Source organism: Malaclemys terrapin, chromosome 4 (genome assembly GCF_027887155.1).
Source record: "Malaclemys terrapin pileata isolate rMalTer1 chromosome 4, rMalTer1.hap1, whole genome shotgun sequence".
Taxonomy (NCBI): Eukaryota; Metazoa; Chordata; order Testudines; family Emydidae; genus Malaclemys; species Malaclemys terrapin.
In genome coordinates this window covers 5,158,934-5,179,641 of record NC_071508.1, presented here as the reverse complement: position 1 = coordinate 5,179,641, position 20,708 = coordinate 5,158,934, and the positions used below count along the sequence as shown (strand labels likewise).

General features: G+C 49.6%; 1 protein-coding gene and 1 pseudogene across 1 annotated transcript in view; one reads left to right on the top strand and one right to left on the bottom strand.

The window, feature by feature from the left end:
• LOC128836860 (zinc finger protein 585A-like) overlaps positions 1–20,708 on the bottom strand; it is a 133,681-nt gene that overhangs the window by 12,111 nt on the left and 100,862 nt on the right. Inside the window, exons 4-6 of the mRNA XM_054027536.1 lie at positions 2,301–2,427; positions 1,953–2,066; positions 298–1,577 (exon numbers count right to left, since the gene is read on the bottom strand). Of these exons, the coding sequence (XP_053883511.1) occupies positions 298–1,577; positions 1,953–2,066; positions 2,301–2,427 (1,521 nt within the window). The remainder of the gene's footprint in view (positions 1–297; positions 1,578–1,952; positions 2,067–2,300; positions 2,428–20,708) is intronic.
• Positions 10,487–19,444, top strand: LOC128836915 (glutathione S-transferase Mu 1-like; annotated as a pseudogene).

Genomic DNA, 20,708 nt, shown 5'->3' with positions numbered 1-20,708 from the left:
CCAAGGGTGTAACAAGCTTTTGTGTTTGATTGACGCTTTTCCCACATTCAGTGCATTTGCGAGGTCTCTCTCCCTGGTGCGCTGACTGGTGCTGGGTAAGGGTGCAGGTCTGATGAAAGTTTTTCCCACAGTCAGTACATTTGCGAGTCTCGCTTTGCGATGCACCGACTGATGCTGGGAAAGGGTGAACTTTTGACGAAAGCTTTTCTCACAGTGAGGGCATTTAAAGGGCCTCTCCCCCGTATGGATCCTCAGGTGCTTAGTCAGGGTTGATTTCTTCCTGAAGCCTTGCCCGCATTCGGTGCATTTATAAGGTTTTTCCCCCGTGTGGGTTCTACAGTGACTGGAAAGGTCCCCTTTCCGCCTGAAGCTTTTGTCACAGTCAGGACACTGATAGGGTTTCTCTCCTGTGTGGATTCTCTGATGCAGAACAAGGTATGAGCTCTCTCTGAAGCTTTTCCCACAGTCAGCGCAGCTATAGGGTTTCTCCTCTTTGTGCGTCCGCAGGTGTTTACTGAGTGGCGACTTCCGTCCAAAGCTCTTCCCACAGTCAGCACATACATAAGGTTTCTCTCCCGTGTGGCTTTTTTGATGCCTTCGGAGGTGTGAGTTCTGGCGGTAGCTTTTCCCACACTCAGCACAGCTGTGTCGTTTCTCATCTGGGTGGATTTTCTGATGCAGGTCAGCGGCTGAGCTGCTACTAAAACTTCTCTTACTTTTACTTTGTGGGTTCAGTTGTGCTCCCACCTTGGTTCCCTGGTGGGCGACGGTGCGGTTCAATTTCTTAGAACTTCCTTCACATACAGCAGATTCACAGTCTTTCCCCCCTGTGGGGGAAACTCGCTGCTGTCCTCTCCTTCCCCGACTCTTACCAGCATCTGCCCGTTCACATCTCTGAGATGCCTCACGAGGCTCCGCTCCCATTGGCTTTTTCTGCTGGAGATGCTCATCCTTGTTCTCACTCACAATCCCATTGTTAAATCCTCTGTGCATCTCTTCATTGTGGATTCTCTGATGCTGAATAAGTCTCTTTCTCAGGATAAAGAGCTGGCCGCACACTGGACACTTATGGGGTCTCTCCAACTTGTGGACTGTGTAACGATGAAGAACAAGGCTTGTCTTGAGTCTGAAGCTTTTCCCACATTCATTACATTTATAGAGTCTCTCCCCTGTGTGAATTCTCAGATGTATCTGAAGGCACTGTTGTTGAGAAAAACTTTGACCACATTCATTACACTTGTAGGCACCCTTTTCTGCACAAGTTTGCTGACAATGCTTAACGAGGAGCGAGCATTTATTGAAACTTTCCCCAGGTTCAGTACTTGTGTTTGGGCTCTCCCCCGTGCGGGCTGTCTGGTGGGTGTTGGTGTCTTTGGATTTCTCTAAACTTCTTTTGCTATGAGTGGATTTACTCCTACCTGGAGGGTCTTCCCAGAGCCTCTCTGTCCTGCCTTGACTCTCACTGGCATCTCTCCACTCAAGGCAACAGTGTCTCCCTGAGAACATCCTTTGTGGTTCTGCTCCTGTAGATATAACTTTCTGGGCTTTTTCCTCCTTCTCGCTCACCGTCCCAGCACCTGGCGGGAGAAAGAGAATCCAGATGTGATTCATTGCCTGTGCTGGATGCAGAGGGGGCAGCAAGGGGATTTGTCTCTGATCAGAAAACCTGATGGATAAGAGGCAAATTTCCCTAATATTTTCCGGGAGGAATGAGGAGGGGCCAGTTCTGACTCAAAGTCCCATCTGAACCTTAAGAAAAAGGCTGGGGGAGGAAAAGGCTTCAGGGTCAGGCAGGACAAGTGGGAGCCAGGAGTGACTCCTGCCCTGAGGACAGGACACAGAGGGTGCGATGAGATGAGACAGAACAGGAGCAGTCCTTAGTGGGTTTGCTGAGATCCCAGCTTTTCCCTCAGCCCCAGATGGTTTCCTGATTGGTGTCACTCATTCCTCACCAGTGCTAGTGCCTCTTGCGTTCTCCCTTTCATCAGAGCGCTGGAGATCTGGGAACCACGGCTCTTCCCCTCGCTCTATCTGGGACAGCACATCTGGTTTAGCGATCGGAAATCCTGCTCATTGGAAAGAGGTACATACATCACAACGTGTCAAGTATTTCTCGATCACTTAACTACAAAGAACAGCAAAGAAAATCTTGGAATGAAGGGGAAAGACACAATCCATATAGGTTGTCACCCATTCAGTATCCCATTTTGGCAAGCCGATTATCTGGTGGGAAATGGGCTGTGTTCCTTACAGGAGATTTAGGCCATGTCTACACTACAGGGACTATAGCAACTGCTCACCCAACGACAGGAGAGTCTCATAATTCTCCTGCATGACATCTCTGTACAGTTCCTTCTGCTTTTCATCCAAAAGAGCCCATTCATCTTCAGAGAAGAACACGGCCACCTCCTCAAACGTCACTGGCATCTGAAATGACATGGGTCCCCCACTCAGCACCTGTCTGGTCTGGCCACAATCCCACCACTCAGACACAAGCTGAGCAGCAAAGGGCAGAACCATCACCATCAACGCAGCATTATGGGGGGGGGGGGGGAGAGGAATCCCATTTTCCACTCCCAAAGTCCTCCACACAGCAAGAGATGCCAGACTCAGCCTGCCCATCCCTACAGGGCTCTTAGCCCCAACCCAGGCCACTCAAGCAAGCACCTGGAGCCACAAGGGAGCCCCATTCAGCACATGCTGTTCCCGCAATAGCCTCACCGCTCAGTCACGGGATGAACTGCCAGGGACAAAGCCTGGCCACCTGGAGGGGCATGAAGTGAGCTACCCAGGGTGTGGGAGGAGCTCCGCATGCACAAGGCACCTCCCAAAAAAGCGGTGTGATTATTTTATTGATGGGGGAGAAGGAAAGTTGGAAAGGCTGGTGAGAGATGGAGGAGGTGGGAGCAATGAGCGAGGACAGACAAGGAAGCAGCACGGCCCGGCAGGAAGAACAGTACAGACCATTTCACCACTCACCATAAAGCCAAATCTATGGAGTGAGGCCACCATATCTTGGTCTCCTTCATTCCCCTTATCAGGAGGAGCAGAAAGATGAGGTCCAGGTAGGTCTAAAGGATGATAAAGATACCGTTGGAGGGACCCACACAGACACATATGCTCCTGGACCTCACAACTCTACTAGGAACAGGGAACCACCCACCCTTCACACGCCACTAGACAACCAAATGCTGCTCTGATGATTTCATACAGGCTGCCTCAGGGACACCCCTCCCTGCTGTGCTATCCATGCTCCCCAACACCACATGCATCTCCACACACAACTTATTACCTAGTAGCCATGAATACTGCAGCTTCTCTCTGAGGTCACAGCTCAGTTGTGGCCCTGGGCGGTGGAACCTCTGTGACCTTGAGCTGGACGGGGGCTCCATCATCTCAGAAATCCCTTCTCTTCTGACCACACAAACTGAGACCTGGGAAACATAGACGTTGTTAGCTCTGTGTGAGGGACAAAGGTAGCATCTGAGGGGTAGTGACAAATGGCTCTCGGAGTCTCTACTAAACGGAGTTATTGAAAGCCAATAGGCCTCCCACAGACATGAAAGGGGCTCTGTGTCCCCCCACATTTCCATCTTCCAGTTTTCACCAATATCAGTTGGGTTCTGCCCATTGATAACTAGAAGAGATCCCTCAATTTTGTATTTCTTCCTTGTAGCCTTCTGCCCAAACCAAACCTTCTTCCTTCCCGTGCTGCTTTTTTCTTCCTAGTGAACCCTTTCTGCACTCAGGTGATGTTACCTCAATTCTACCTTTTATTTGACTGATCCTGGCACCTAGGAATATCAGATCACAATTGCACTCCTGCAGGTAGTTTGCTCTTTCTATGCTTTTTAATTAACATTATTATTATTTGTTGGTATTACCCTAGAGCCCAGGAGTCCTAGTCATGGGCCAGGATTCCATTGTATTGGGTGCTGTACAAAGAGAGAGGAAAGTGACATTCAATTCCACAAAGAGCTTCCCTTGTAACATAATCCCTCTACATTTGAGGGGCATCACTCAAAGGGGTATCCAATTTTCTCATGAGTCTGAATTAACAGAATTTTATGTAATGGAAACCTTTTTGTATGAACTTCTGCCACATGCAGATTTAACTGTTCCTCTTACAGGATGTATTTGACACATTCAGATCTAAAAGGTTTTGACCCTCAAAACTGAAGACACACTTTATTTTACATTTCACATTGATCATTTGGACAAGGGTGCCTGTTTGCTAAGCCATCTCTTACTTAACGGGTAGTAATTTCCAAACCATGCTAGTATAACCAAGGTATGGACTAAATCTTTACAAATTCCCTTGGTGCTTTTGTCTAAAGACATTGGCCAGTGGGCAGCAATCTTTAATTTCCCATTTCAGCTAGGGAGACATTTAGATTACACTGACTAGTTTAAAAGCAATGCAGTCTGTCACTCTCACTTCCATAGCCTCCTAGGGACTGTCAGGAAAGTTACAATATGTCTACACTAGAAAGGTTATGCTGGAGCCCAGCATAGCCCCCTAGTGCAGACGCAATGTACACTGACAGAAGTGTTTCTGATGGCAAGTGAACACCTCCCCGAACAGCATTAGCTATGCTGCTAGCAGCATTTTTCTTTCAGCATAGCTGTGTTCACACTGGGGGTTTTGTCAGCATAGCCATGTTACTGAGGGTGTGTGGTTTTTCAGCCCAACACCGGCATAAGTTTTAAGTGGAGACCAGGCCTTAGTTCCTCTTTTAGAGTACAACCAACTTTTGGCCGCACACCCAGAAGTGTAGCTGGTGCTCTTGCTTTTTCACGGTTTCTTTTGCCTGGAAGATGTTTACCTTAAACTAAACTTTACAGAAGCAATAACTTAAAGGGACAGTTTCAGTAAATAACCCCCAAATTCCTTGTTGAAGCTAATTAATACTCCAATTGTATGGAGGTTAGTCTGACTTTGCATCCACAGTTGGAATCGCAAGGTTATACATGCCAAAGATAAAACATAACATAGGCTCTTTTAATTTCTCACTTGTATTTCACAGAATCATAGACATGTAGGGCTGGAAGGGGCCTCAAAGGGTCATCCAGTCCAGTCCCCTGCGCTGAGGAAGGACCAAATAAACCTCCTAGAACATCCATGACAGGTGTTTGTCCAACCTGTTCTTATAAGCCAGCGATGATGGGGTTCCACAACCTCTCATGGAAGATTATTTCACAGCTAAACTCCCCTTCTAGCTAGAAAGCTTTTCTTAACAGAATTGGACCCAGGATGGACCCCTGCAGAATCCCACTAGATACACCCTCCCAGTTTGATAGCAAACCATTGACATTTACTCTGAGTAATTTTTACTCTTTGAATAATTCTTTCATCCACCTTATCGTAATTTCATCCAAACCACATTTCCCTGGTTTACTCGTGATAATGTTATCTGGGACTGTGTCAGAAGCCCAACTAAAATTGAGTAGGTCATGTCTAGTGCTTCCCCTTTATCCACTAGGCCAGTGACCTTCAGCCTGCTAAGTGCCACGACAACAGTCAGCATTAAAAACTTTTTTAACCTTTTACAAAAGGAACAGAAAAAAAGAAAAAACAGTTAAGCCATTTGAAATATAAAGTATGAAGCAAGGCTTTCATTTCAACTATACCCCGTATTCCATTTTCCTTTAGCTGTAGAATGTTTTTAGAAAAGGGGGGGAGGAGGAAACTGTTAGAAGTCTTTTGGATGGTGTTATGGATGGTAACAACATTCTTTTTTGAGGGGGAAAGGAGAAGAAGTTAGATGAAATGGGCTGGATCTGTTGTTTCTATTGTTAAAGTCTGATCTTGTTTCCTTGAAGACAGAACAAGTCAAACGCACAGAAGAGGGAAGAGGAAAGAACAGCAAAGATAGAAAATGCAGTTCTGTCTCGCATGCTGACTCTTACTTGTAACCCAGCTCTTGGAGAAACAGAAAATGGAAAAGGTACTTGGTTGTATTGCAAGGTTTACAAAGTCCTCATCCCAAAATTGGGATTGTCAAATCTTATTTGATTAGATGACATATGAACTTTTCTCATGTTAATAAAGATAAGAACTTACAACTCACTTTATTTACCCCTAAAACAATCTTAACAGTGCTGCTGTTCTCGGTCTTAAAAAGTTTAGAAACACATTAGCTCTTATCACATTTTGACTGAATGCCCAGAGTGGGTAAAGATCGAAAAAATCTCCCAATCCCATCCCCCACCTCTTCCCATATTTAAAGCTGCACGTCATGAACCGTGAAAATGTCATGCACAAGTGGTTACATTTCCTGACTTGCAAAAATTTGAGCCTGTTAGCCAAATGGGCTCGTTTCCCCATGGAGCTGCCCAATTACCCCAAGGAGGCACGGGAGTCTAGAAGACTGCTTCAAGTTCTTTATTGTTCAGTCAGCTGAGCGGGTGTCCCCCTCGACTCATGCCAGAGGGAGGAACACACCTTACAAGCGTAGAGCAGGCCTTTTTATACCCAGTAACAAATGACTTAACGTGCACACATTCTGCTGACCTATGGAATTTTTAAATTCCTTTCTAGGGGTAAATAGGATACATCTGTTGGGGCCCCCTTGATTGATTGCTTTCCAGGGGTAGGGGTAAATGGGATACATCTGTTAGGCCGTAAATAGGATACATCTGTTGGGCCTCTTTGATTGATTGTCTTGCTATATGTTCATATATGGGAAATGGAGCTATGGCCATGGGGAACAGCTGGGATAATAGGCGAGTATTTGGCCTTTGTTCTAACAAGCCCTAATGGCTTTTTTACCTCTATATATTTCCCCCTTTTTAAAAGGAAGCAGCCAGCTAATGTTCTTTAGCCACATGTGCATCCATAAGCCATTTGCTACACCCAAAGGTAGTTAAAATCCACCAGCATTTTAGTCTATGGCAGACCTTGCCCACCAACATTTCACGGCTACCGAGGCAATGTCGCCGCTCCCAGAGATCTAAGCCGAATCACCAGAACTGCGCCAATTCACATACACAAGAACAACCACCAACACGTTTTGTTTTTCCAATCACAAAAATCTTTTGGGCTGCAACAACCGTTTCCAATGGTTTGAATCTCAATTTACAGTCAATGCAGTAGCAGCCTTGAATTAAGTTGGCATTCAGTTAAAGAAGAGTTACTCGTGAGGTTGTCTGAGCAGAAGTTTGCTTTAGCAACTTAACCTTTAACAATTTAAAACACTTTATCTTATCGCTTTTGCATTTTGCTTAAAAATGCCTTTATGTTGATGGTTCAAAGTTATTACCAGTTAGAGAAACTACAAACCTTAAGATACACAAAAGAAACAAAGCATTTGTAAAAAGATTTAAAAAACAGTAATAACTATCAAACAAAATTATAAAACCCTCAGATTTTTCAAAGAAGACCATTAGCAGATGGCTTTGCATGCCCAACCCAAACAAATTCAAACACACTTGGATAACAATTGCTAGTTTGCCAGACTTTTCAGCTACTGAGTACGTACATTAATCTTAACCAATTTGGGTCCATTGATTTCTGATCCCACACTCTTCCAGTTTATCAAACACAATCTTAACAGAATCCTACAGTTATAGGATTTACAAATCTCGTTTGATTAGACGCTATCAAAATCACAGTTAAACCCTTCCCAGGTTAATAACGCTAAGAACTTACAACTCACTTCATTTGTAGCTAAAACAAACTGAAAACTGTGGCTGGGTGGAAAAGCTTCCCCCACTGATTTCTGATCCCACACACACCTCTTGTTTACCAGTCGTGATTTTAACACAATCCTAGAGTTAGATCAGCAGGCCTGTTTGTTTTGAGTAACCCGATCCGTCTGTTTCCCTTTTGTACCTTTTCCCATTAGTATTTTTTATAGGTGACTTGAACATTTTATACAATTTTTGCCATTTCCCCACAGTCGGGGTAGGCCTGTCTGGCCCCAGTTATTACAACAGGTGTACATGTAATGTAGTTTTTATTACCACAGTGCCTCGGAGGCGTACTCCTGGACCATGGTCCCATTCTGCTAGGCACAGCGGTGTGAAATGCAAGTTTGGATGTAAATATCACTAGACGGAATCATCACTAAAAGGAAATTAGTACATACCGTTTTCTTTCTCCGGCTATGAACTCCGACGGTTCCTCTTACTGTCGCTGAGTCTCTGAGTTGATGGAGTTTCTTCTTGGTGGTTTCTAGAGACTATGGAACAGAGAGAGTCTAGTAGGGTAAAAATCTTCCGTAACTCAGGAAACATCTTTTCTACAAGGGACCCGCTGATTTTCAAATATAGTTGGTTTTCAACCAATTGCACCAAAGAAATTATTTTTTTCAGAGGCTTTCACAGGAAGCTTTGAGCTTAAAGCAAACGCTACTGCTCTGTGTCTGTGAAGTTCCTACTTCATTCACATCAGAGCCCTGAGCTACTTCCGCTTTTTCAGTAAAAAATGCTCATCAAAGGAGGAGGAGGGTTCTTTATAGCTCTTCTCCATTTTCAGCCAGTCACACTGAAGACATTTTTCTGTTGAAGAAGTCCTCAGCAGGAAGTTTTTCGCTTAAAGCAAACTCTACCACTGGGAGTCTGCTTGTAACAACAGGAACATACTGGAATAAGGAACTTCCTCTCCCGCCCCCCACCCCACGGGTGAAGAGCCCTGAGTTACTAACCCTTTTTCAGTAATAATCAATGATGAGATACGGAGGGCCTCTACAGCTTTCCAGCTTTTCCTTTTCAAAGCAGGCGGCTGGCTAGTGTGGAAGGGAGCTACACTGACACTGAGAGAGAGACACAATCCTTTTTTTGTTCACGTGGATTAAAGATTTGCCTTATTAGCTACTCTTTTGTAACTCTGGCATTTCTGTGCGGCCCGCGGGCAAGCGGTGGGGGGCGGTTTCCGGGTTCACCCCCTGCCCGGGGGGCCCGACCTCACAACCCCGCGCGCCGCGCTCTGACCGCCCTGACAGTCAGAAGCGCGGCTGCCGGGTTCGCCCCCTGCCGGGGCAGGGGGCCCCGACCTCCCCTACCCCTGGGCAGGGGGCGAACCCGGCAGCCACGCTTCTGACTGTCAGGGCGGTCAGAGTGCGGCACGCAGGGCTGTGAGGTCGCCCCCCACCCACGAGTCTCCGTCTCCCGCTCCTCCTGCCTGGCGTCCAGCGTCACTTCCGGGGCGGCTGAGGCGGGAAGCGCTGGGCACGAGGCAGAGCCAGTAAGTCTGAGCGAGGGGAGAGGCACCCGGCCTGGGCTCGAGCCGCAGCTCACGGGGGCTGGGGTCAGGGGGATGTCCAGCTCAGAGGGGCTGGGCTCGGAGCTGAGGTCAGGGCTGGGGGTGGGGGATGGGGTCAGGGGGGTGTCTGGCTCAGAGGGGTTGGGCTCGGAGCTGGGGGTCAGGGCTGCTGGGGGATGGGGTTGGGGGGTGCTTAGCTCAGAGGGGCTGGGTTCGGAGCTAGGGGTCAGGGCGAGGGAGGGGGCTGGCGGTCAGGGGGGTGTCCGGCTCAGAGGGGCTGGACTCGGAGCTGGGGGTCAGGGGCTGCTCAGCTCACAGGGGCTGGGCTCAGAGCTAGGGGTTAGGGCTGCGGGGGGATGGGGTCGGGGGGGTGTCTGGCTCAGAGGGGCTGTGCTCGGAGCTGGGGGTCAGGGCTGCTGGGGGATGGGGTCGAGGGGTGCTTAGCTCAGAGGGGCTGGGCTCGGAGCTAGGGGTCAGAGCTGGGGAGGGACTAGGGGGTCACGGGGTTCGGCAGGACTGGGTGGTGCTGGGGGGGGGGGGGGTTCGGCGGGGCTGGGTGGCGCTGGGGGGGGGGCCTGTTTCAGCACGGCCGGGGTGTTTCGGCCCTCAGCTATTTTCTTTGGAGTAATATGGCCCTCGCCGCTTTATGAGTTGTGCAGGCCTGGCTTAGACCAATATCTCCCGTGAGCGGTTCTAGCCATTTTCCAGCGGGTCCCTCGTCCCCCCTCTCTGCACAGGCTCCCCCCCGGAGTCCGCCAGGCGGTGCTTCATTTAAAGAGGCACTGCCCGGTTGAAAACAAAACCCGGGCTAGAACGAATCCGGGGCCCGGCCCGTGTGAATAGCACCTCGCACGCGAAACCGCTTTACCCGGGCACCTTCCCCCCCCGCAGTGCCAACACCCCACAACCAGGCTGGGCTGTGCTTTTGGTCGCTTCTCAGGAGTGCATGTGCCCGGCGCTGCAGCGTCCGCCGTGCAAACCTCTGCCCCGCAGCACCGCGGGTTCGCCCCCCGCTGGGAGTCTGTGGCGCAGGGATCGGGGCCTTGCCTAGAGCCGAGCAGCCACAACCTCCTTCCCCTGCAATCGCCCGTTCAAATAAAACACCCCTGGGGGCGTGTCTACGGGTTTGGGCGGCGCGGCCCCTTTAACACCCCGTCCCCATTGGGTTGTGCTCGGCAGCCGCGCCCCTTGCCGGGCAGGTTATAAAGCAGCCACCGCGCTCCAGTCCCGACTCCCCGACAGACGCAGCCGCTGGAGCAGTCGCGTAAAGCAGCAGGAAAAGCAGCGCAGCGCACCATGCCGGTGGTTCTCGGGTACTGGGACGTCCGCGGGGTGAGTCCGAGCTGCAGCGCCAGGCGCAGGGGGGGGCTGCTATTTTCATTTCCCCCTGGGCCTGACTCTCTAGCCGAGTGGGGTCATGTCTCTGGAGGCTGCTGACGCTGGGTGGGTGGTGTTAGCCAAATGGGCTCGTTTCCCCCTGGAGCTGCCCAATTACCCCAAGGAGGCACGGGAGTCTAGAAGACGGCTTCAAGTTCTTTATTGATCAGTCAGATGAGTGGGTGCTCCCCTCGGCTAGTGCCAGAGAGAGAGACACACCCTACAAGCGCAGAGCAGGCCTTTTTATACCCAGTAACAAACAACTTAGCGTGCATACATTCTGCTAACCTATGGAATTTTTAATTTCCTTTCTAGGGGTAAATAGGATACATCAGTTGGACTTCCTTGATTGATTATTCTTCTGGGGGTCTTCAGGATGCATATGTCCGACTTCCTTGATTGATTGTCTTGCTATACATATATCCGGGAAACGGGGCTATGGCCATGGGGAACAGCTGGGATAATAGGCGAGTAGTTGACCTTTGCTCTAACAGTGGGACCCTACCAAATTCATGGCCATGAAGAATGTGTCGTTGACTGTGAAATCGGGTCTTGTCTGTGCTTTTAACCTCTACTGATTTCACGGGGGCCACCGGCGTTCCTCAAATGGGGGGCCCTGACTCAAAAGGGGGCTGCAGGGGGTCACAAGGTAGCTTGAGGGGTTTGTGATACTGCCACCCTCACTTCTGGGCTGCCTTCAGAGGTGGGCAGCTGGCAAGTGGTGGCTGGTGGCCGGGCAACCAGCTCTGAAGGCAGCTCCCCGCCAGCAGCAGTGCAGAAGTAAGGGTGGCAAGACCATACTGTGCCAGCCTCACTTCTGTGCTGCTGACTGGCTCTGAAGAAGTACCACAACCCCCTCCCCCACCACCACCACACACACACACACTAACCTTCTAACTTTCTCACACACACACACACACACACCCCTCCTTGTTGGGTCAGGACCCCTACAACACTTCAGATTTAAATAGTTGAAATCATTAAATTTGCCATTTTAAAAAATCCTAGGCCTGTGAAATGGATCAAAATGGGCCATGAATTTGGTTGGGCCCTATTGATGGAACCTGCTTGTTAATGATGTCATACAGCCCACCTGCCCCTCCTTGCAGCAAAAGGAGCACGTGGCCCCTGCTGCTTTCCTGCATTGTTTTCAACAGAGCCCTCTGCTGTTGCAAGAGTCTCTGTAGAAGAGCACCCAGAAAAACAAAATAAGGGTGCTCCTGCGCTTTGGCCCAGGGGGTCTCTAGGGATCTGTAGGCGGCTCCGGGGCTATGGGACAGGCGTTGGGGAAGTGGCCTGTGTTCATAGGTGGTGAGTTACATGGGCCCATGGTGCCCGTGCTCCATCAATATTTAGGAACGTGGGCCTGGCTCCACCAATGTTTGGGCTTACCGTGCTTTGGGGAGGCCCCCATGCTTCAGGGGGACATAGGGTCCAGGGCAGCCTGGGGGGTTAGCGGGGAGCCCAATGCCGGCAGCAGCGAGCGATTTGGCCCCGGCGCACCCCACTGGCTCCTCGCGTTGCCATGGGCAGGTAGAGGGCCAAAGCCCCTGACTCAAGATTGGAGGTGGGGGGGGGGGGAAATCTCACTCCATTATCTATTTCCCTTTCCACTCCAAGGGGAAAACGCAGAACAGGGATGGTCCCAAACTGTCCCAAGCCACTGGAAAGCAGAAACGGCCTTACACCTGAGCATGCCATCGCCTGCTCCCATGCACATAGTGCTGCGCACTGTAGCCCTCGTGCCTTGCACGGTATCCATGTGGGAAGGGCTGGATGGCAAAATGGTTACACTTGCAAGCCCTGTGTGCAGCTGGGGGTGGTAGGTTTTGAGGTTTGGCTGGCACTGGGCACCAAACTGCTCTGCCTGCACTTGTTCAAGCCTGCCTTGGTGGGGAGCTCATAGCGGTTTTGGGGGAGCTGACGTGAGTCTGGAGTTGCCGGCCTCTGGGGGCAAGGTGCTGCTCTGGTGGTGGTGAGTTCTAATCCAGCTCCTCTCACTGACTATATGTCCACAGGCAGGATTGTTGGCCTCATGCAGGGTTATTTCCATTGTTTGAGTACTTCATTTGGCTGGGGCCTGGTCTTCAGGTGATACCCATTGGGCACCCAAGTTAGAAACCATTCTGTAGAAACTAGATCTTAATCTGTGCCTCAGTTTCCCTACCTGCAAAGATGAAGTGTGTGATGGAAGGGGTGGGGCAAAGGAGACTGACCTGCCTTTTGTATGGGCTAAGATGTCTAAGCACTTGAGGATGAGTGCTGTAGTGACTGTCACCAGGGAGGGGACTGATGGGTGAAAGAGGAGACGTCACTGCTCCCTTTCATTGCTGCAACCACAGTGACCCGGCTCCTGAAAGACAAATCATGACCTTCGTCAAAGGAATCTCTTGGGGTTGAATTTCCAGGCTGCTTTTGGGGTGGGCGTGGGGGAGGAGGGATGATGAAGTTTGTTCAGTGAACTCCCTTGAGGCTGAAGAATTACATTAGACCAGGAAGACTCTCACTCCGGCTTGCAGGCTGCCAGTGACTCTTTATCGTGTCTCCTGTGGCTCTTGCAGCACATTGGTTAATAATTAAATTAGTATTTTAATTATTAACCAATCAGGATGCTTATGCTAACCAATTGTAGTTGCTGAATTAATACTTGCACTGTCATTTTGCTGTGAGAATAATATAAGCTGTAGATATTTCCTGCCATACTGTTTAAATATGAATATATAGTACTATAGTAAATGAAATGAGGAGTTCACACCCTTGTGGCTCTTCTGGGTAAAGCTGATGGTAACTTGACTCCTGTAGCCCTAGGTTGGAATCCCCCTGCTCTAACGCGAATACTTGCAGGCTCTCACATTGCTCTGGTCTTCTCCCTGCAGCTTGCCCACTCAATCCGACTGCTGCTGGAATACCCGGGCACCGCGTACGAGGACAAGATGTACAGCTGTGGGGAAGGTGAGTGGTGCAGGCAGGGAGCAAAGCTAGCCCTCCCCGGCTCATTGAGTGGAAAGCGTTCTGAGGAGCCAGGAACGACTCGTTTGTGTAGGAGCTCTGCTCCCAGCTCTGCAGAGACACCCCTTTCCCTTGCCAGGCGAAAGGTTCTAGTGAGCCTGCTGGTGGCTGTGAGGGCCTCTTGCCTGGCTGACTTGGACTAGTCACAGCTCTGTGCCGTCTGAGTCTCCAGGGAGCAAAGGGCTTCCTGGTCCCTACAAGAAATTCTTAGCATGAATCTCCTTCAGTGGAGTGCCATGTATTCTAGAGGGTCACGTGCTGCCGCATGCTGACCTGGTGTTTGATGGGGTAATGTTTACCCTAAGGAAGTAGGGAAGGGATCCCACAGTCCTTGGCTGTTGGACTGGTATCTGACAAACCATGCAGTCAGAGCTGGATTAACCAACATGCCAATGAGGCCTGAGCCAGCCTAGGGCTGCTAATCTGCCAATGTCTGGCTGTTAGACCTAGCCACTAGGAAATTTAGAGTTAACTCTTCATTCATTCATTGCAGGACTGTGTCCTGTCTTACCAGTCTGCTCAAACACCTGCTCCTAGCTCTCAGCAAATCCCACTGCACTGGATTCTCTAGAATCTAATTTAGTGAGTGTGCTAATAGTCTGTCTTTAAAGACAGCTAGAAAACTACCTGTTGCAAGGAACATTTTCCCATAACAAACTCACCAGAAAGTTGCATGCTCGTTAGCTTGGGTTTTTAATCCTCCATCCCTGGCATGTGCTCTAGATTCTTTTGGTGCCTGAGTGTTTTCAGCATAAAGGGAATTGCTCCAGATGACCTCCCTAAATATCTTTGCTGCTCTTGTGAGGCAGTTCAGCATCTAAACACTTGTTACCAGTGGCTTAGGCTATTGCTACCATGGAGAAGCCCCCCATTTTATCCTGCACCAAACGGTTAGGTGTTGTGACAGGGTCAGACCAGATGGCTACAGGAGAGCGATAGAAGGCAGATATATTCACAGATTAAGTAGGTCTCTTTTCCCTGGGTAAGGTCACAGGGAAGGTTCCAGAACAATCAGGAACTTTCTGGAAACAATTAAAGCAGACAGGCTGATTAGAACACCTGCAGCCAATCAAGAAGTTGCTAGAATCAATTAAAGCAGGCTAATCAGGGCACCTGGGTTTAAAAAGGAGCTCACTTCAGTTTGTGGTGTGGGTGTAAGGAACTGGGAGTGAGAGGATGGGCTGCTGGAGGAATATAAGCATTAATAGACATGAAGAAGGTCTTGTGGTGAGGATAAAGAAGGTGTTGGGAGGAGGCTATAGGGAAGTAGCCTAGGGAATTGTAGCTGTTGTGCAGCTGTTCCAGGAGGCACTTGAGACAGCTGCAGTCCACAGGGCCCTGGGCTGGAACCCAGAGCAGAGGGTGGGACCAGGTTCCCCCCCAAACCTCCCAATTGACCTGGACTGTGGGCTCTATTAGAGGGGAAGGTCTCTGGGCTGTTCCCCAACCCCCATGGTGAATCTCTGAGGCAAGAAAATCCACCAATAAGTGCAGGATTCACCAAGATAGAGGAGGAACTTTGTCACAGTGTATATATTCTGCCATCCTCATTGCATGTAGCTCTAATAGCATCTGTCAGCTGTAGTCCATGCTACCGTTTAGCATCTGTTGCATGCAGCAATACAATCTTAGGTTGGGATCATGTAGGATCAGGGGAAGTGACATGGGGTTGGTTCACTCTTCAGGGGTGGGACAGAACTTGGTACTGCTGACCTCCAGGCTGACCAGTGAAGCTGGGTCATTACCCCTGAGTCCTCTGCTGCGCACCAGTAGTAATTTAGGGTATGTCACCCTGCAAAATGTGTTTGCCTGGGCTGGCTAATTCTAGTTACCTTAACTTCCTGGTTAAGGCAGTTGTAGTTCTAATGTAAGGTAGCAGGTAGACTTAAACACCAGACTCCCCTCTAGTCTTTGTCTTTGGTCAACAGATTGCGTTAAAACTACAACTGCCATGTCTGTAGTCATTAGGATTTTAACTTGTGGTAAGGACACTTTCTCTTGGTGTGAAAACACTGTTAGTGTTCTCATGCCCTGGCCAAATTCTAACTCTTGTCACCACATTCTGCCAAGCTGAAACCGCAGAGGAAGACCAACTGAGAACACCCTGCATTGTGCCCTAACATGTTGCAGAGGGTTGTGGTGAGCTCATGGGACTGCCCCATCTCACCTGAGGGGCAGTAAATGTGCATGGATCACTGCTCTTATTGGCCTAATAAAGTCCCAGTATGCTGAGAGGTTTTGTACTCAACGCTGCCCTCTAGAAACCAAGAAGGCTTATTTCCTCTTACCTGGTGTAGGCTCTTGTAACCTGTATTCCCAGCAGGTGTAGTTCCACACTGGTTACAGCTCTCTGGTGTTATCCAGGCCAGAGTTTTTGGACACGCTGCAAGTTGAATTGGCTGACAGCGGACTTTGAGTTTATTATTTACAACTCTGTCAATAACTTAACAGGGTGGACTCAAGTTAATTGGCAGCCGACTCAAATTACAACAGGTCCTGAAACTGCACCTGTTCTAAAGAAAGCTGCCCCTGTTTTAACTTAGGGTGCAGGTTTTTTTTTAAACTGGCTTAGCTATACTGGTGTGAAGGGCTGTGTAGACCTTTTTTATTTCAGTTCAGACCAGGCTTAGAGTTAGGTGTATTTCATTTTAGCATGACTTAAAACCAGAGTAAAGGGGAGCCACACAGCTTTTTGCACCAGTTTAACCTTCACCAGGTTAGAAATTTCACCTTAATTTAAACCAAAGCAGCCTTCTTGTGTAGACATGGCTACTTAACTGGGAGAGAGCTGGCCTGGAAGGATTCCGGCTCAGGCCCTCTTTGACTTAGGACCTGATTTTCAAGGGTGCTGAGCCCCTGGTATGTTCTCTGCCTTAAGTGAGCTGATGTTGGTCAGCACCATGGAGAATCTGCACCACAAGTGTGTGCCATGCTGCCCCAAGATGCTAGGGGGAGGAATTAGGTGGATGTGTTGGCATTGGCCTGGGATCTACCCTCTCTGTTCTCCTTCCAGCTCCGGACTATGACAAAAGCCAATGTATGAAGGAGAAGCTGGGACTGGATTTCCCAAATGTATGTAGAGTTACTCTGGGTGGGCAGGCAGGTCCTGTCTTGGGGTGTGGTGGGTTTGGGAGTTTCACTGATTAAGATGGATTCTGGGTGGGGACCAATGCTGGGGTATCGGTGGGGTTCTTGTGCAGAAGTAGCAGGGAGGGGGGGAGTGTGGGAGTCGGAGAAGTGGGAAGAGTTTGCTTACTAACCTTGCCTCTGACTGCCCTTCCAGCTGCCCTACCTCATCGATGGCAAGAACAATCTCACGCAGAGCAACGCCATCCTCCGGTACATCGCGCGCAAGCACAAGTTGTGTGAGTATCGGTGGGGGGAGGTCTGGGCCTCACTAATGATCAAGGGGCCGGGATTTGGCTGGGTAGCTGCCGGTGAGCACTCTGACATTTGTTGTGTCTCCCAGGTGGCGAGACGGAGGAGGAGATGCTGCGAGTGGACATGCTGGAGAACCAGGCCATGGATTTCTGTATGAGCCTTGTAATGATCTGCTACAATCCTGACTTTGTGAGTTCATCCATGCTGTCCTGGGGGCTGCAACAAGACCTTGTTGATTTCAGGACAAATCCCACTCCAATACTATGCTATTGGCGCACACAGCATTTTCCATACTAGATTGGGTCCATTTAGCTGGTATTCTGCTTCTGGCCCAATACTTAATCCTTCAGGGGCAGGTGAATAATGGTCTGAGTCACTTGCATAATGCTGTACCGGGGGAATTCCTTCCTGGCCCTCACAGGTGACCTGCCCTGAAACATGATACTGCTCCCCCTTAGATCCCTATTATGACAATGGCAAACTCCAGGTGCCCTTCCCACTACAAGAATTTACTGTACATTGGGTGGGCACAGGGTTGCCTTGGTCTAATCCACAGCTGTCTCTGAAAACTTTCCCTCTTCCTCTCTGCAGGAGAAACTGAAGCCTGGCTACTTGGAGTAGTTGCCTGGGAAGCTGAAGCTGTTTTCTCAGTTCCTGGGGAAGAGGAAGTGGTTTGCTGGGGAGAAGGTACATGGTGGGGGTGTGATTGGGAGAGGGGCATGGGAACAGACTCGACTGCCCTGTGTCACTTCTCTCTCTCTCCTCTCTCCAGATCACTTTTGTTGACTTTGTCATGTACGACATCCTGGACCAGAACCGCATGTTTGAGCCCAAGTGCCTGGATCAGTTCCAAAACCTGAAGGATTTTCTTGACCGCTTTGAGGTGAGGTTTGCCCTGACTCCTGTAATGCACTGCTCTGGTTATCCAGGGACAGCCCAGCTGCAAACATTAACTCCTTTGCGGAGAACTGGGCAACAGGCAAAGAATTTCATTTGCTAACAGATACAGCAGCTGCCAGAGCTATTCTAACAAGTACTTGTTAGTGCTTCTGGTGGTAATGGGGATGTCAGACTGCCCCCCTCTGGCACCAGTAGGGCAGACAACTCTGGAGGGAGTGAAGTCCTCTTTGCTCTGTAACCACACAGGTTTTTCCCCTCCCAGTGCCCTGTAGATTTGCTTCAGCCCTGACTGAGGCCTTCCTCTGAGAGAGAGTCGTCTCTCTCCTTGGCCATGTATCTGATGGGCACTCTGCTGGCCTCTGAGGGACTGGCTACCTCCTTCTCTAATGGAGAGGTAGCCACATCTTGGTGCCCCGCTTGCTTGGTGATCTTGGCAGACACTCTTCGGGTGGCACCGGCAAGCTGGGATGGGACACTCCTATCCTGTGAGCCCTCCTAAGCAATGTCTCTTGGGATTCCCAAAGCACACTTGCTCCTGTTCTACTTTGTCCTTGCTCTGTATGTTGTTGGCCGTGAGCTGCTGTGGAAATGGCTGAAGTGGCAGGCACTGGTTCCGGGTGGAAATAGGTGCTGGGACAGAAAGGAAGCAAAAGCCATACTTGCCATGAGTAGTTTTCTATATTATCCCAGCCTGACTCCTGCCATAGCTTCAGTGAAGCAAGAGAGGGTCCTTGTATGTGGATCGGGGCAATGGGCCAGTCTCCAGTCTGCCAAGGTACAAGGTAGTATCCAGGAGCTGGGTATGGATTCCTAACTTTGGCCTGGGCCAGAGCAGAGAGCAGCAACGGGGCTGCTCTAACCTGTGGCAGGAGGCAACAGTCCCTAAAGGATTATATTACAACTGGGGATGTGCTCTGGCCACTCCTGCCCTGGGGACTGTAGGGAGGAGGTACAGGAGCCAACTTTGCACTCAGGGGATCACCACTATTCAGTGCTGGGGGAAACCCTAGCTAGCTGGGGGTGAGGCCACTCCTTGAGCAGCACAAAGGAAGTAGGGCAGAAAACATCCCACCATGCCAGCAGGTATAACTGGTTCCTCAGGGACTTGCTAGACATCACACTGATCAGACTCCTGACCGGGGGATGTGGGGGACCCCCTTTGGTGTGGCCCAGAAGAGGCGTCATGTTCATGTTTCAGGGGGTTGAGGCTGTGTTGTGAGGTGGTTTGGGAAGTAGACGGTCTCCCCTCTGCTCAGGGCTCTTCATCTGCTCTCTCCTCCCCCTCCCCCCCCCAGGCCCTGGAGAAGGTCGCAGCCTACATGAGCTCTAGCCGCTTCATGAAGACTCCCGTCAACAACAGGATGGCCAAATGGAGCAACCAGAAGAAGTAGATCTGTGGAAGGGAGGGCCTGGAGAGGAATAATCCAGAGCCCCCACTTGCCGTTTGTGTACAGACTCCCTCAGATCGGATGTTGTGAGGGGGTGGACAGTTGAAGATGTTAAGTGGCGGTTTCAGTGAATTGCTCTGTGGAACAATCACTAACCGTGTGTAGTGACCCTACTCGGAAATGACCAGCCAATAAACGTTTAGTAATTGCACAATGGCTCCCTCGTGCTGAGTTGCCGTAGCCTCCCTGGAGGAAACCAGCCTCTCCAGTGCTGCCTCTTCCCCGCGTCTGTTCAGTTAACTGAGCTGGGAATAGCCAAGTACCCAGCACCACATCACATCTCCTACAGGGCATCGAGACCAAATCCTGCTTTGGCTTTGATGCCTCTGCAGTTGTCAGTGGAGTGGCGCAGGTGGAACTTCCCCCAACCCCTGGTCGTGTAGACTCATGCTGTTGATGTACCTCCCTTGGTGGCTGGGGTGAACCAAACTAACAGCATCAGCCTGAGACTCAGTTGGTGCTGGTCAGTGTTGCTTAGTGGATTTAGGGGGCTGCTGTTACTGTAGATCCTCCTCAAGGGAAGAGGCTCTGGCCTGTTTCCCATTCCATCCTTGGTGCTTAAAAGCCCTGTCTCCTGGCAACCAATTACAGTAGTTTCCTTGGGTGCCCTCCCTGATGTCCCTGGCCTGTGGGGGAGTGATGCTCCAGGCTGGGTTGCCATGGCCCTGGCAACTCAAGGACCAGTATCATCTGAACTTGCAGGGGAGGTTTCCTGTGCCCCACCAATTCCTCTGGAGATACTTAATGCTATTTAAACTAGGTAGCTTTAGTAAACTAGGGGTTTGAGGGAAGTCCAGCTGTTGGTGAAAGACTTAATGCTACATCAGTAAACAGGTTGGCAGGGGCCCAGTGATCTTGATCTGCTTTAGTATTCTGGAAGAAGAGAAGCTATGTCTAGCCTGGATGTTGATGGACTGGTCTAGGAACAGGGTGGATTTGATTTAAATCACTAGTCAGGAAGACTCAATTTAATCATGGATTTCTACATAAAAGTGCATTCTTGTTGGTTGGTATAACCTTAATACATATTCTTCCCAACTCCAATAGATGTGAGTTTCATTTTTAGAAAGTACACACATTTTTAAACTGATTTATTTTGAAAACTTTTCAGTTGAGTTTTACAGCTATATAAGCAAATGAAAGATTGTTTGGTTATTTCATTTACCAAAGGTAACTGAAGCAGATCTGTATGAAGTCATGGGGAGGTGAACTATCTCCAATTCAACAGGTTAATCGTAATATTTGGAGGATTTTCTTGCCATGCTGTATTAGGAAGAGAAGATCACCTGACAGACATTTAAATTGTTTTATTTAACTAAAACAACATTAAGTATTCTGGATTTTTTTTCTTCAACAGCAAACATAATATTTTAACAAAAAAGCATGTC